General features: G+C 40.1%; 1 protein-coding gene across 2 annotated transcripts in view; it reads right to left on the bottom strand.

Annotated features, from left to right (window-relative positions):
* MMS19 (MMS19 nucleotide excision repair homolog (S. cerevisiae)) overlaps positions 1-13,190 on the bottom strand; it is a 34,149-nt gene that overhangs the window by 9,936 nt on the left and 11,023 nt on the right. The window contains exons 2-11 of one of the 2 annotated variants that reach the window (XM_006880061.1): positions 8,622-8,670; positions 5,868-5,968; positions 5,023-5,108; positions 4,389-4,463; positions 3,850-3,919; positions 3,145-3,273; positions 2,999-3,060; positions 1,017-1,103; positions 496-570; positions 35-112 (exon numbers count right to left, since the gene is read on the bottom strand). In XM_006880061.1, the coding sequence (XP_006880123.1) occupies positions 35-112; positions 496-570; positions 1,017-1,103; positions 2,999-3,060; positions 3,145-3,273; positions 3,850-3,919; positions 4,389-4,463; positions 5,023-5,108; positions 5,868-5,968; positions 8,622-8,670 (812 nt within the window). The remainder of the gene's footprint in view (positions 1-34; positions 113-495; positions 571-1,016; positions 1,104-2,998; positions 3,061-3,144; positions 3,274-3,849; positions 3,920-4,388; positions 4,464-5,022; positions 5,109-5,867; positions 5,969-8,621; positions 8,671-13,190) is intronic. The other variant, XM_006880062.1, reaches the window with a different exon arrangement.

The following is a 13,190-nucleotide window of genomic DNA, read 5'->3' as shown; positions in this document are numbered from 1 at the left end:
CCAACAGTAGTGAGTTTATCTAAATAACACTTACCTCTCTGCGTATAGAAGACCAAAGGCTGGGGAGGAAATCCTTCAGTTCCTTCTGCCCATACACAGAACAACAAGCATTCTACCAAGGAAACCACATATATCAGCTATCACACTCAGATCCCGAAGGAGATGCAGGCCCCACAGATAATTACACCTGAGGGACCCTGGTTCTCAGTAGAAAAGCTAGCAGTTATTTCATACAGGCCTATCCAAGAGACAGGCAACTAGGAGCTCACTTGACTGGTGAAGAAGTTTAAAGTGGGAGCCTCGGCCAGCCTTAGTCTGTACCCCAGTTATTGAGGGACGAGACAATATGCAACGGAGAACTTTAGCTGATATACAGATCCAGATCCCAAGCAGCCATCTTTTCAGATGTATCAGATTGCCCCCTGGGTCATTAACCCTTAGTGTGCCTGACTTGCTTAGAGGCAGCTGGACCCAGGGAGGAGAAAAATCACTCACTAGAGTCTGCAGAGAATCCAGCTTGGCACTCAGCATCTCAGAATCCACTTTCTCTATCAGAAGGGGCAACAGGAACTGTCAGAGAGAAGGAAAAAGTTCAGCCTAGGATATGTAGCATCTCAGTCACCAGTAGTCACTGTCACCAGTTCTCGGGGATCTGAGATCAAAGAATTACATTACAGTCTGAAGTTATGACTGAAAGGAAGCCTTTCTGTCAATCTGTGACCAGACTCTATGTTAAGAGAAAAATGTCCTAGTTTGCAAAGCTATAGGATTTCCAAAGACAGCATAACATAGGGTTTGGACTATTTTAAAGGAAAGATTGTAAAGTTTGCAGCTTTGACAGTCTGATAACCACGAGCCTGAAGATACTTGTAGGAGCATTACTCTCTAAAATGCACATAAGATCTTTCTTTGTTTCTCTCCACACTTTCATTGTTGGTTGGTTTTCTTGTTTTTGTTTCCTCCTTCAGAGCTATTCATGAGCTAAGGTTATATATACCCTAACTTTGGTAACCCACCTCAGCAAATCGAGGTGTTGAAGCCAGAACAGCCCGAAGACTCAGGATCAGATCTTCTCTCTGGATACCATGGGGATCATTAGGTGGCTAGAAAAGGGAGGAAAGGTGGGGGTTTGTATAAATCATCTTCACACTTGGACAAAAGTGTCAACCTGACCTCCTGAGAACAGGGTCATGCTTACAACCACTCTGGCAGAGTAGCATGATGTGAAGCCCCGGCAAGAAGATGCACTTGCTCTTGTGTGTTCCTTGGGGACTTTCTCTTTATAGCCTGACTTTTCTATTTGATTACACTGTGCATATCTTAAGCTCAGAAATGAGCACTCTTAGCCTTTTGGGATACTGCTTTCTGTTCCCTTCTCTTACTCTCCAATGACTACATATTAGTTTCTACTGTTTCACTGTAAAGCACGCAAACTTTTAAAAAATGAGATCTTTTGTATACAATATTTACAAAGTATTTCTTCCACTAACATGGCATCATTTTCCAATGGTATTAATGTATTCTTTCTTAAATTAGTCTTCCTTAAATTTCTTAACTTAAATTCGTTTTAATATTTCATTGTGGGTGAGGCACAATTTATTAACTAACGCAATTTCGTTGTGCATCCCTATTTTTCACCCTTATAAAAGTTGCAATTCTGGCAACAAATGTTCCTTTTAAATCACAAGGATTTCTAGAAAAATCTAAGGTCCAAAATGATAAAAAAGAACTATGTGTTTTTATATCAAGGTGGCAGACTGAAAACATGCATTAGGTTCTTCCCTTTTGGGAATCCCACTAAAAATAAGTCGAAGGTGATTTGTGTTGTTTTTGTTAGGTGGGTTTTTTTTAAAAAAAGATTTTATATTGGTTTGCTTAAAAAGTTCTTAGACATTGTGTTTCACACTATCCTTCATTCACACTGCGTTTCATACAATCATTCCTATTACGTTTTGTATTAAAGATGCAAAGCTAAAAGGTGAAAGGAATAGGAGAAAATTATTAGGAACATTTCAGAAGCTGGAAAGCAAATGAGTAAGAAGAAAATTCTTAATAGACTCAACGTAACAGAATCCTTCATAGGCTGGGGAAAGCTGAGTAACTCATATTTATGGCATAATCCTCAAAAGACTTAAGGACTAGCCATCCTAGGTACCTATGGACTGACAATGAAGCTGAGGAAGCTTCCCTTTCATCTGCTCCCTAACTGCAGCAGAATCTAGAGGTTAATTCTCTAGAGGCCTCGAGTTTTAGAAATGCAGGTGTCGTCAAGGACTTCCAGAGAGCAGGGAGCAGAGCGAGAGCCACATTCCTTTTGCCCAAGCTTGCTGGAGGGCTGAAGGAGAGACACCATAACTGGCAGGACTAAACTTTGTAACCTGAAAAGCCGAGAAGCTGAAGGATTGAAGGGCCTGTGCGCACACCTGAGAAGTTGTCCTGACTTAAGAATTTTGTCCTGTTTCCAAGCTGAATTGTAACCTGTTAACTTCTCTAATAAACTTCATGATCTTGAGTATGGGTCTGTGACTTCTATGAGGTCACTGCAGTGAATTAGTGGGCCTGGCACTAGAGCAGACAGAGGCCTGGGAGGGATGGTTGGTGTTAGGATTGACAGAAGTAGGTGAGGGAGCATGGGAGCTATGAATGACCTAATGGGAAATGGTTCTGTGTGTGGATGTTGGAGATGAGGACTGTTCCCCCACTATGGAGTTAGGAGAGGTCAGACTTGGCTGCTCTTCCACGGCTCAAGCTCTTTTTACAGTGACTTAAGTATTCTGATAAATGAAAGCAACAAAAGAACTAGTTTATAGTCTTTAGTGTTTTATAATCCCAGAAAAATTGAATTTTCAGAGCTCAAATGCTCCTTTATTTATTACTAAAATACAAACCCATGAGGCAGATAGGACATCTGCTTTGTTCACCTTTGAATTCTCACTGCCTAGAATAAGGCCTATCACATATTAGGCCCTCAAAAACATTTGAATAAGATGCTACTTACAGGGGTAAAATCAATAGGAAAATAACAGGATGTAACTTCAAATAACTCTTCCACAAAAGGTCCTAAAAGAGACAAAAATGGAAATAGATTATAAAAACAATCATTTGAGAGGCCCCAACTTCAAACTCACAATTACCAGAACGTACCAAGACTATAGTCTCTGGAGATGAGGTCATGGACAATGCTGAAGGCCACCAGAAGATTACGGGGATCCTTTTCCCCATCCATAACCTGGATGAAGCCAAATGTGAAGTCAGCTCCCAGGCTTTTCAGTTCTGAGAAGAAAACAGAGTAGTCAATGTCCCACATGATAGAAAGCTGGGCTCTTGTATTTTCCCTCTATGATACACAAAAACAACAACACTGCCTCCTGGAGTAGAGCAGGTCCTTTTGTCTTCTGATGCCAGGAAGCCTCCTCTCATTCATTTATAGCCTTGCAAACAAAATGGGGGTGTGGGGGTGTCTTCATGATGGGGGTGTCACCATGATGGGGGTCACCATGAGGGAGGGTCATTATGATGGACGGTCACCATGACAGAGGATCACCAGGATGACCTTCCAGTGTGTTTGCAAGTGTTGGCAGTGATGGAGTGAGCGATGCCTGCAGCACTCAGTAAAGAGGCAGATACTGCTATGCACATTGCTACAGAGGCAAGGGTTTAAATTTTCAGATTAAACTCCACCCTGTCTTTAAACCACAGAGGAATGAGTGGAGTGGCCTCTTAAGTTTCCCTTTATCATTCTGAGTACTGCCTCTTTCAAATAATTATCAAGATTAATAGTTCACTAACAGAAGAAAAAAGTAGAATGTGTTCATTTTTCAGATTTTCCCTAAGAATCCTGTATTTTACCTTCTTCCCGCGTCTGCATAAAGTTGGTGATGATATTGTAGACTGTGTGTCGGTCCACCTGAGGCAGGGACTTTGAGAGAAAGGAAGTAAAGAAGTGTTAAAAAAATACTTTAAATGACCCTCACCTCTGTGTATCCCCAACATGATTTTCCCAATAAAATAAAAAAAAGGAAAAAAAAATACTTTAAATGATATAACAACTGTGGCTTCATAATCCGTAAGTGGACAGTGTTCTTTACACCAGAATAAGATCAATCTAAGAGGAACTTCAGAGAAAGGATTCAGATACTGGCCTAGCTGTACAGCAGTGGGTCCATAACCAAAACCTGTCTGTTGTATACTTTCTTTAAGGGAGAAAGACTAAGATCCAATATAATGGCATGTATCGCTCTCCTCATAAAGTAGCAAGGACTAGCCAAAGCAGTTAAAAGCCCTCCTAGAGTTTAAAACTTTGAAGGAAAGCACTCTTTTATTGCTCTCTGATTCTATTAATGCCAAGGGAAGGAGGTGGAGGAAAACCCAGTGTCTGTTCCACTCACCTGTACATGTACCTCCTGGAAGATGGCTTTCAGGACAGAGACAGCCAGCCCTGGAGGCAAAGCCACACACAGGCTCTGTGGAAAAAGATGTGATTTGTAAACAAAGGAATTTTATGGCACAGCCTCCAAGATACAATTCTGTATCAGGCATAGTGAGTTACAAAGGGGCACACAAAACCCTGGTTCAGGAAGATGTGCTGAAGAGTGAGAAACTTGGTTATATTTCTCTAGCTGGTTAGGTTCTGTTGTTGTTACTGCTGTGTGCCTCTGAGCCAGAACTGACCCATAGCTGACCTTCCAGTGGGTTTTCAGAGGCAGTAAACTGAATGGGAGGACACTGCCCATCCTTCTTCTTTGGAGCAGATGGCAGATTTGAACTGTGTGCCTTACCACTAGGTCACCAGAGCTCTCTGTGGCTCCTTTTCAACTGACTCTGAATTCCACCTCCTACCACAACCCACCCTCAAATACTTTTACTCTGAGTGAAAACAAGGTGGAGAAGGTTGATACTAAATTAGTCCTATTTGGGTGAATCTGCCTCTCAGTACCTGAACTTTACTGCTAAACATCAAGGAGAGAATTCACTGGACAAGGGTTTCTGTGAACATGGTTTTATATAATGAAGAGAACTCACAAGTGCCCTCAGACCGTGAAGGACGGATGGGATCACAAGATGATGGTCCTTCAGCCGGTTCTCATAGAACAGGATCAGGTGCACCACTACACAAACCAAAGGCATTCATTAATTCACACAGGCCAGGGGAGGGCCTGGCAGCATTATGCCTTCCCTAAAGAGTTTCCCTTTAATTATGAGACATGTCCCATGTCTGTCTGCTTCTCTCCCGTTTGTGGTTGCTTTGATTTGCTCAGTTCGGAAAAGAACAGTTCTTATATTCTTTTCTTACACAGGTTTATAATTAAACCAATTCTGGACTACCCAGAACTGTCTTTTTATAAAATATAGATAAGCAAAATTTTTCTTAAAGTGTTAGGCAGTCAATATTTTAGGTTTGTAGAACATATGGTCTCTGTCACAATTCAACAACTACTGAACTCTTTAACATAGAAGCAATTGCAGTTAATAACTAAATGAATAAATGAATATGACAATAAAACTTTATAGAAACAGGCTTACTCATTTTGTAAAAGGTGATATATTTAAGGACTTCAAAGAATTTTGATATTTGGTTACTTCTTCTTCATCTAAGAAATAATACTTTTTTTTTTTTACAGAGAAGGGAAAACATGCTCTTTAAAAACACACCCATCTAAGGTTGTATTTGAAAACCTTGAGTCTTTTATGTTAATTCTAATCATGTTGGCCATACATGCCATCAATGAAGAATGAAGACCTTGAGCTAGCTGGTCCCAGAGATCTTGCCCCCTCTTCTCCTGTCTCCCTACAAAGCTGGCTTGAGTAGACTTGGGAAGCCTTGGCTCAGTTACTGAGGAGGACACCCATTACTAAGATGCCAGTACCTTCTTTTTCCAGCAGCAAGGAGTGACACTGGTGCAGCACCTGTGACAAAAGCTGGATTCCTCGTGCCCGAGTTCGGGGCTCTGGATTTTCTAGAGAAGACCTAAAGAAAAGTAGGATAGAGTCCACCATTAACCAGCTCAAATGTTTGAAAGAGTAAATGTTTTACATTTGTCACACTCATCCCCTGGGCATGGAAGTCTGGTATTACTGGAATAAAAACAGCCCCAGAAGATGCTTCTGTATAGTAGCTAGATTTACAGATACCAGCAAGGACAGATATCTAACATATGGACCCACAGACTGACCTGGCACCATCAAAGGCACATGAGATACTGCAGCTAACAGAGGGTCCTGGCTGCAGGCACATTGAGCATGGCACCTAATGGGCCTTGGGCATGAATGATGGGTACCTTCCTCTGAATCAGAGCTTAGCACCTACCCACAGGGCTTGAGAGATTACTTGCATTTTCTTCCAAAACAAGAGAATAAATATATGTTTGAAAATTACAGCTAAGAAAAAGGTACTGAGCACAAGCACCAAGGCCCAGGACAACAATACAGTGTAACAGGGGGGTTACAAAGTACTTGTCAGAATACAGGTTATAACAATTTGGGGTTATTGATCTGGGAAAAGCTGGACTGAAGCAACATAGAGATGATTTATCTACAATACAGGTCCAGAGAGATTCTATTTCCACATGCTGGAAGAAGTCTATGGAGAAACATGGAGAAAGAGGATGATTTCTGGAGGAAAGCTGACCATTTTGAGTTAAGCTGTAAAGATAAGAGGGTGTGTGTGTGTGTGTGTGTGTGTGTGTGTGTGTGTGTGTGTGTGTGTGTGTGAAATTCACTAGAGGTAGGAGAAAGATGGGTGATTTTTTCCACACAATTTACAACCTCTGAAAACCTACTGGGGGGAGAGCTAACAGTTGGTCCCACAATGAGTTTGAGGAGTTGTTTTAGGGTGGTTTTTTAAAAATTATTATCAGTTACTCATTGCTCTTGAATTGGAGTAGGGTAACAGGACAAAAATAGGATAATTTTTGATAAGATCTGCAGGGCAGGAATGTGTGCAAAGGTCTCTGCCCACAAAGAAAAAAGTGTTTTCAGAACATTTACAAAATGTACTGAAGTATATCAATGTCCATATTTGTATTCCAGCAGCATTACGTGGAACTGACAAAAAGTAGAAACAACTTGAAGCCTATGAAGGAACGAATGGCAAACAAAACGTGATATATACCCATACAATGGAGTATTATTTGGCAATAAAAAGAAATTAAGTATTAATATATGCTATGCTGTTGTCGTTATCCACTACTGAGTTGGAATCAACTCACAGTTGGCCCTCCAGCAGGTTTTCAGAGATAATCAATCACATCGGAGTTGACTGCCCATCTTTCTCCCACAGAGCAACTGGTGGATTCAAACCATTTGCTTTTGGGTTGGCAGTATAACTCCTTATCACTCAGCCACCAGAACTTCCTAAATATCTGTTCTAATATGTATAAACCTTGAAAATATAATGATAAACGACCAAAGGCAGACACAAAAGCCACATACTATGTTTCCATTTATACAAAATGTTTACAATAGGCAAATGGATAGAGACAAGACACAAATTAGTGGTTGCCAGAGGCTGAGGGAGGGGGAAATGGGTGTGATTGCTAATGAGTATGACAATTGTTTTCTGGAATATGAAAATGTCATAAAAGTCATTATGATGGTACAATATACAATAATATACTAATATACTAAGTCACTGACTTATACATTTTCACACATTAATTTTACATGATGAGAATTATATCTTCTCTAAAGATATTATTAATTATATCTTCTCTAAAGATATTATATTTTAAATGAACTTATTAGGCCAACTCAGAAAAATTCATTGTGGCTAAGTGGGAACCAATTTCATAGCAGACCCTACAATGGGTTTCTGGAGACTGTAAATTACATGAAAAGAGACTGCCCATCTTTTTCCTGTTGGCAGAATCAAACTGCCAGTCAAACCTTTGGGTTAGTAGTACAACTCCCTATGGACTAGAATTAATATTGTAAAACAAAATGTCTATGAAAGGTAGAATGGAAAACTAATTTGCTTTGTAAACTTTCACTTAAATTACAATTTAAAAAAAAAAAGAGGAGTCAAAAAATGAAGCCAGGCTTCAGCAGTAAGAGTAGAGTCCAATGCTAGGTTTCATGGGAGAATGCGTTATATAGTGACTTAGCTTTCTGCTCAAATTTCTAGTTGTCTCTGTTTCAGACGACATACTTGCTGACAGTTAATAATCTTGCTAATAAGTGACCTGTCAATTTAAATAGTCTGCCAAGAGTGAAGTGCGAGGAGAGCAGGTAGTATAGCAGACTATAATCACAAATTTCTTCTAGTGCTTGGAACATCTGGTCACCTGGCTAGTTACAACACTGGCCTTTTTTAGTGGGATTCTGGTGAAGGGTCATCACCTGGTAGCTCAATCCCCAGGGCCAGCTCCACAGCTTCTAGGAGTCAGGCTGACACAAACCTCATGGGGCTGGGTAGGCCTCAAGAAGCCCAGGTGGAATCACAGGTCTAACTAAATAAAAGCTGATGGCCTTAACCACCCACCTGACCCCAAACCCGTGTACAGAGCCAAGAGCTGATATGGCGTCCATGTTTTGTGCTCCCATCACTTCCTTAGCAGCTGCATAACCTTTTCAGAGAGCAGGGGCAAGGCTGGAGGAGAGCACTGTAAGGCAGAGGCTCTTACCCAAGGGCTTCCACCACTTGCAACACTGTATAGCTGCCAGATTTCACATCTAGAGGAGACAAAAGAGAGAAATAAGAAATAAGGGGTGGGGGAAGCTATCACAGGGTTACATGACTTTAATCATGTTTCCTATCTATCTGAGGCTTTGTACCATGGGGTCACCACGACTGCCAAAAGCCCCTACTACACATTATTATTTTCACACAAGTATAAAAATGGAAAAAGAAGCAGATACATTATTTTTTAAATGATATGACTGTGTATCTGGAAAATTCAAGTGAAATAAAAAAATTACAACAAACAATAAAATGTTTTGTTAAGGTGGCTAGCGACTGAATCAGTATTTGAAAATTTAAATTCCATATGGTCCATGGAAGAAAAGATCCATAAAGACCACAGGCTAGAAAACCTGTGTGCAGTTCTACTCTGTCCTAAAGATGATATTAATAAATTCAGGATTATTCAAACATGTCAGTATAGTTGTAAAACTGACATAAATTGTCTCTAGCTTGCAAAACTGGTTGTTTTGCCCTAGAATTCTATTTTTCTTTCTTTAGTCATATAAAGTACCTTAAACTGTTTCCCAAGAAAGGAAATACATCTTTCCTGGATTAATATTGACCTTTTTAAAGTGATTTGTCCTCAACTATATGTAATTCTTTTCTGGATTAGCATTTATCTCTTTGGAGATGTTTTTCTCAGTTGTATATAACTGGATTAGCATTTATCTCTTTGAAGATGTTTTTCTCAGTCATAAGTAAATTATACCACAAGCTGTTTGTTTACTAGTAACTAACATCTTACCCAAGTATACAAGCCAATGGCCACTCTTAGACACGAAGGCAGGTTGTTTTTTTTTTAATTTGAGCACAGTTTAAATTCATTGGTTTGGCATCATATATAGATTACATAGCATATTTGCAACGAAGGCAGTTTTTGAGAAGATCCTCTCTGCTTTCCCAGATCTGCCATAAAGTGTTTTGGATATTGCAATACGTCTGTCTTATTGGCAAATGACTACAGAAAGAACCCTTTTGCATCGAGTAACACAGGATCACTGTGTTAGAACTGACCAGATATCAATCCAAATGCTGTGCGTCTGGTGGTTTGACTCCACCAGTGGATCTGCAGGAGAAATATGGACAAATCTCCTCTTGTGCGATTTAGTCTCAGAAATCTGCTAGAGCGTCAGCTATGAGTCAGTTTTGACTCAGAGGGACCCTACGTTCAACAGAATGAAACACTGCCCACCATGTGCCAGGCTCTCAATCTTCGCTATGTTTGACCCCACTGCTGTAGTTCTTGTGCCAATCCATTCTGTTGGGGTCTTCCTTTCTGTAAACGACCCTCACTTTTACCAAACATGATGTCCTTCTCCAGGGATTGTTCCTTCTTGATAACATGTTCAAAGTCTGTGAGAGCAAGGCCTATCATCCTCTCTTTTAAGAAGCATTCTTGGCTGTATGTCTTGTAAGATTTGTTTATTCTTTTGGAAGTCTATGGAATATTTCATATTCTTCACCAATAACCTAATTCAAAGGTATCAATTCTTCTTTAAGCATTCTTATTTGTCCAGCTTCTGTACGCATATGAGGCGAATGAAAATACTGTGGTTTGGGTCAGGCACAACTTAGTCCCTAAAGAGATTTTTTAAAAAATATGTATTTAAAAACCAACCTAACAAAACAAAAACAAAAGCCAAAGCAAAAAGCTAATTTAAAGAGGTCCTTTGCAGCAGATTTCCCCAATGTAATGATGCGTCATTTATTTCCTGGCCAGTGCATCCCTAGGTGTCAACTGTTGATCCAAGTAAAATTACAAACTTGACATTTTAAATCTTTCTCTGTTTATCATGATATGGCTTTATGGTCTAGTTGTGAGGGGGTTTGTTTATGGGAAGCTGTAATCCTCAATCTTCATCAACAAATGCTTCAAGCCCTTGACACTTTCAGCAAGTAAGACTGTGTCATTTGCAAGTTGCAAACTGTTGGTTAGTCTTCTAATGGTGATGTGACATTTTTCATCAAATAGTTCAGCTTCTTAGATTATCTGTGTAGCTTACAGTCTAAGTAAGCATGGTAAAAGGACGCAACCCTCACATCCACCTTTCCTGATTTCATACCATGCAGTATTCCACTGTCTTGTTCAGTGAATGCATGAGCACAATCACATGTTCTGGAATTCCCACTCTTCATCATGTCAGTTATAATCTGTTATGATCCACACAGCTGAATGCTTGCAATCAATAAAACACAGGTAAACATCTTACTGATACTGTTTCCAGCCTAGATCCATCTGCTGTCAGCAATGATATCCCTTGTTTCACGTCCTCTTCTGAATCTAGTTTGACTGTTCACTGTTAATGTACTGCTGCTGCAATCACATCTACTCAAATGCAAACTCAGTGCCATCAAGTCAGAAATGACTCAGCCAACCTTCTAGAAGGTTTTCAGAGGCTGTAAATGGCACAGAAGGAGGCTGCTCCCTCAGAGCAGCTGGTATATTCACACCACTTGCCTCTGAGTTGGCAACACAACTCCTGAACCACAGATCACCAGAACGCTCTGCCATCTCTACAAGAGTTGCTATTTTCCCTGTTTCATACTTTTCTTTGGAAGTGTCACCCAAACCAGCTAATATTTAAGAGAGAGGAAAAGATTAAGCCCTACTTCTTGTTGTTAAGTGTAGTTGAGTCGAGCATGACCCATAGCGACCTATGAACAACAGATCTGAACCCTGTTCTACCTTGTGCCGTCCTCACACTTCCTGACACACTAGAGCTCATTATGGTAGTTACTGTGCTAATCCACCTGGTTAAGGGTCTTCCTCTCCTTCGCTGCCCTTCTGCCCTTCTAAGCATCACATCTCTCTCAAAGGAATAATCACTCCTAGCAACATGCCCAATCATCTTCAACTTCAAAGAGCACTCTGGCTGCACCCTTTCCAAGACGTATCTGTTTGTTCTTTTGGCTGTTCATGGGATGTCCAATACTCTTCTCTAACACCACAGCTCAAAGGTATCTTCTTCTGTCATCCTTATTCACTGCCCAGCTCTCAGATGCATAACAAATGATTGGAAAGAACATGGCCTAAATCAGATGCATCTTAGTCCTCAAAAAGACATCATTACTCCTGAGTAACTTGGAGAGGTCCCTAATCGTTGACTTTCTCAGTACAATGAGTCTCCCGATTTCCTGAGTGCTAATACCAAAGGTGTTGACTGTGGATTCAAGCAAGATGAAGTTGATGACAGTTTAAATCTTTTATCCATCTATGCTGCCTATCAGTCTAGTGGTAAGAATTTTTGTTTACTGACATTGATATGCCATACATACTGAAGGCTGTATTCTTTGATTTTCTGCAACAAGTACTTCAAATCCTCCTCACTTTCAGCAAACAGTTGTGTCATCTGCATACTACAGGTTATTGATGCCACATTCTTCTTAATAGAGTTCAGCTTCTCGAAGAAGAGGAGAAAGGAAAAAAAATGAAATGGATGTTAGAAGAGACTGAAAATTGCACTAAAGTGTCGAGAAGCCAAAACAAAGGGAAGAGAAATGGAATCATAGCCGACCCTTCAGCACATTTTCAGAGGCAGTAAATTGCATGGGAGGAGCCTGCCCATCTTCTTCCTGTGCGGCATTTGGTGGATTCCCACCGGCTGTCTTTGGGCTGGCAGCTCAACTCTTTACCCACTAGGCCACCAGAGCTCTCCAACCTCTGTGTGGAAAGCCAAATTTCACACTAAAAATTTTATTAAACCAAATGCTGTATCAGGATATGAGGGAGGCACAGATACAAGCTGGAATTCACCGCTGAAGCATCAAGGCAGACCTTAGGTGTTCACATGAGGTAAGCACTAAGACAGACCTTAAGCCTTTACACAATTCTTGTATTGTATTTGCTAACCCCTCCCTCCTGAGTCAAGCGTAAGGTTTTCAATAGAAAGAGCATAACTTGATTTGCATAGATTCTCCCTGGCAATTTTCAATAAAGGCACAGGGAAGCTGGGTTTGGTGTTTTAGTTGTCTGAATTGCTCTCCCCCTGCTCTACCTGTTTTCTTAAAGAGTCTTGGTGTTCTGTCTTGTTTTTTATTCCTTATCCTCAGTAGACAACACTGCACACACAGAAACATCTACTGTTTTTGTATCTATTCACACAGGTATATTAAACTTAACATAAACTCAAAGTAAATGTCTCCAAGTCCAATCCAGCACTACAGGGTTCATTCTGGCCTTCTTCCCTTGCTTATTTGTAACTTTCTTCTCAGTGAGAAATATGGTTCTCATTATCTAGTATTTAGTATTTGCTCAACCTTAGAACAACAAAGAAAAAAAAAAAGAAAAAAAAAAAAGAACAACAAAGAATTGTTAAAGTACCCTGAGAACCACAAATTTACAAGCAAAGTTTTGTCTTTAGTTTTCAAAGTTACTTAAGTAAGCTCCTTTCCTGCAGTCCTTTAGTAAGAATGTTACACAGTAATCACACAGCAAAATTCACTTGTCACAGTGTACATTCCATTTTAGGACAGAAGGAATCTTCTGTGTATTCTTTTCTATCTTTCAAAT

The sequence above is a fragment of the Elephantulus edwardii genome, unplaced genomic scaffold (genome assembly GCF_000299155.1).
Source record: "Elephantulus edwardii isolate Elephantulus edwardi_28Jun2011 unplaced genomic scaffold, EleEdw1.0 scaffold00006, whole genome shotgun sequence".
Classification (NCBI taxonomy): domain Eukaryota; kingdom Metazoa; phylum Chordata; class Mammalia; order Macroscelidea; family Macroscelididae; genus Elephantulus; species Elephantulus edwardii.
This window is presented reverse-complemented; position numbering and strand designations above follow the sequence as displayed.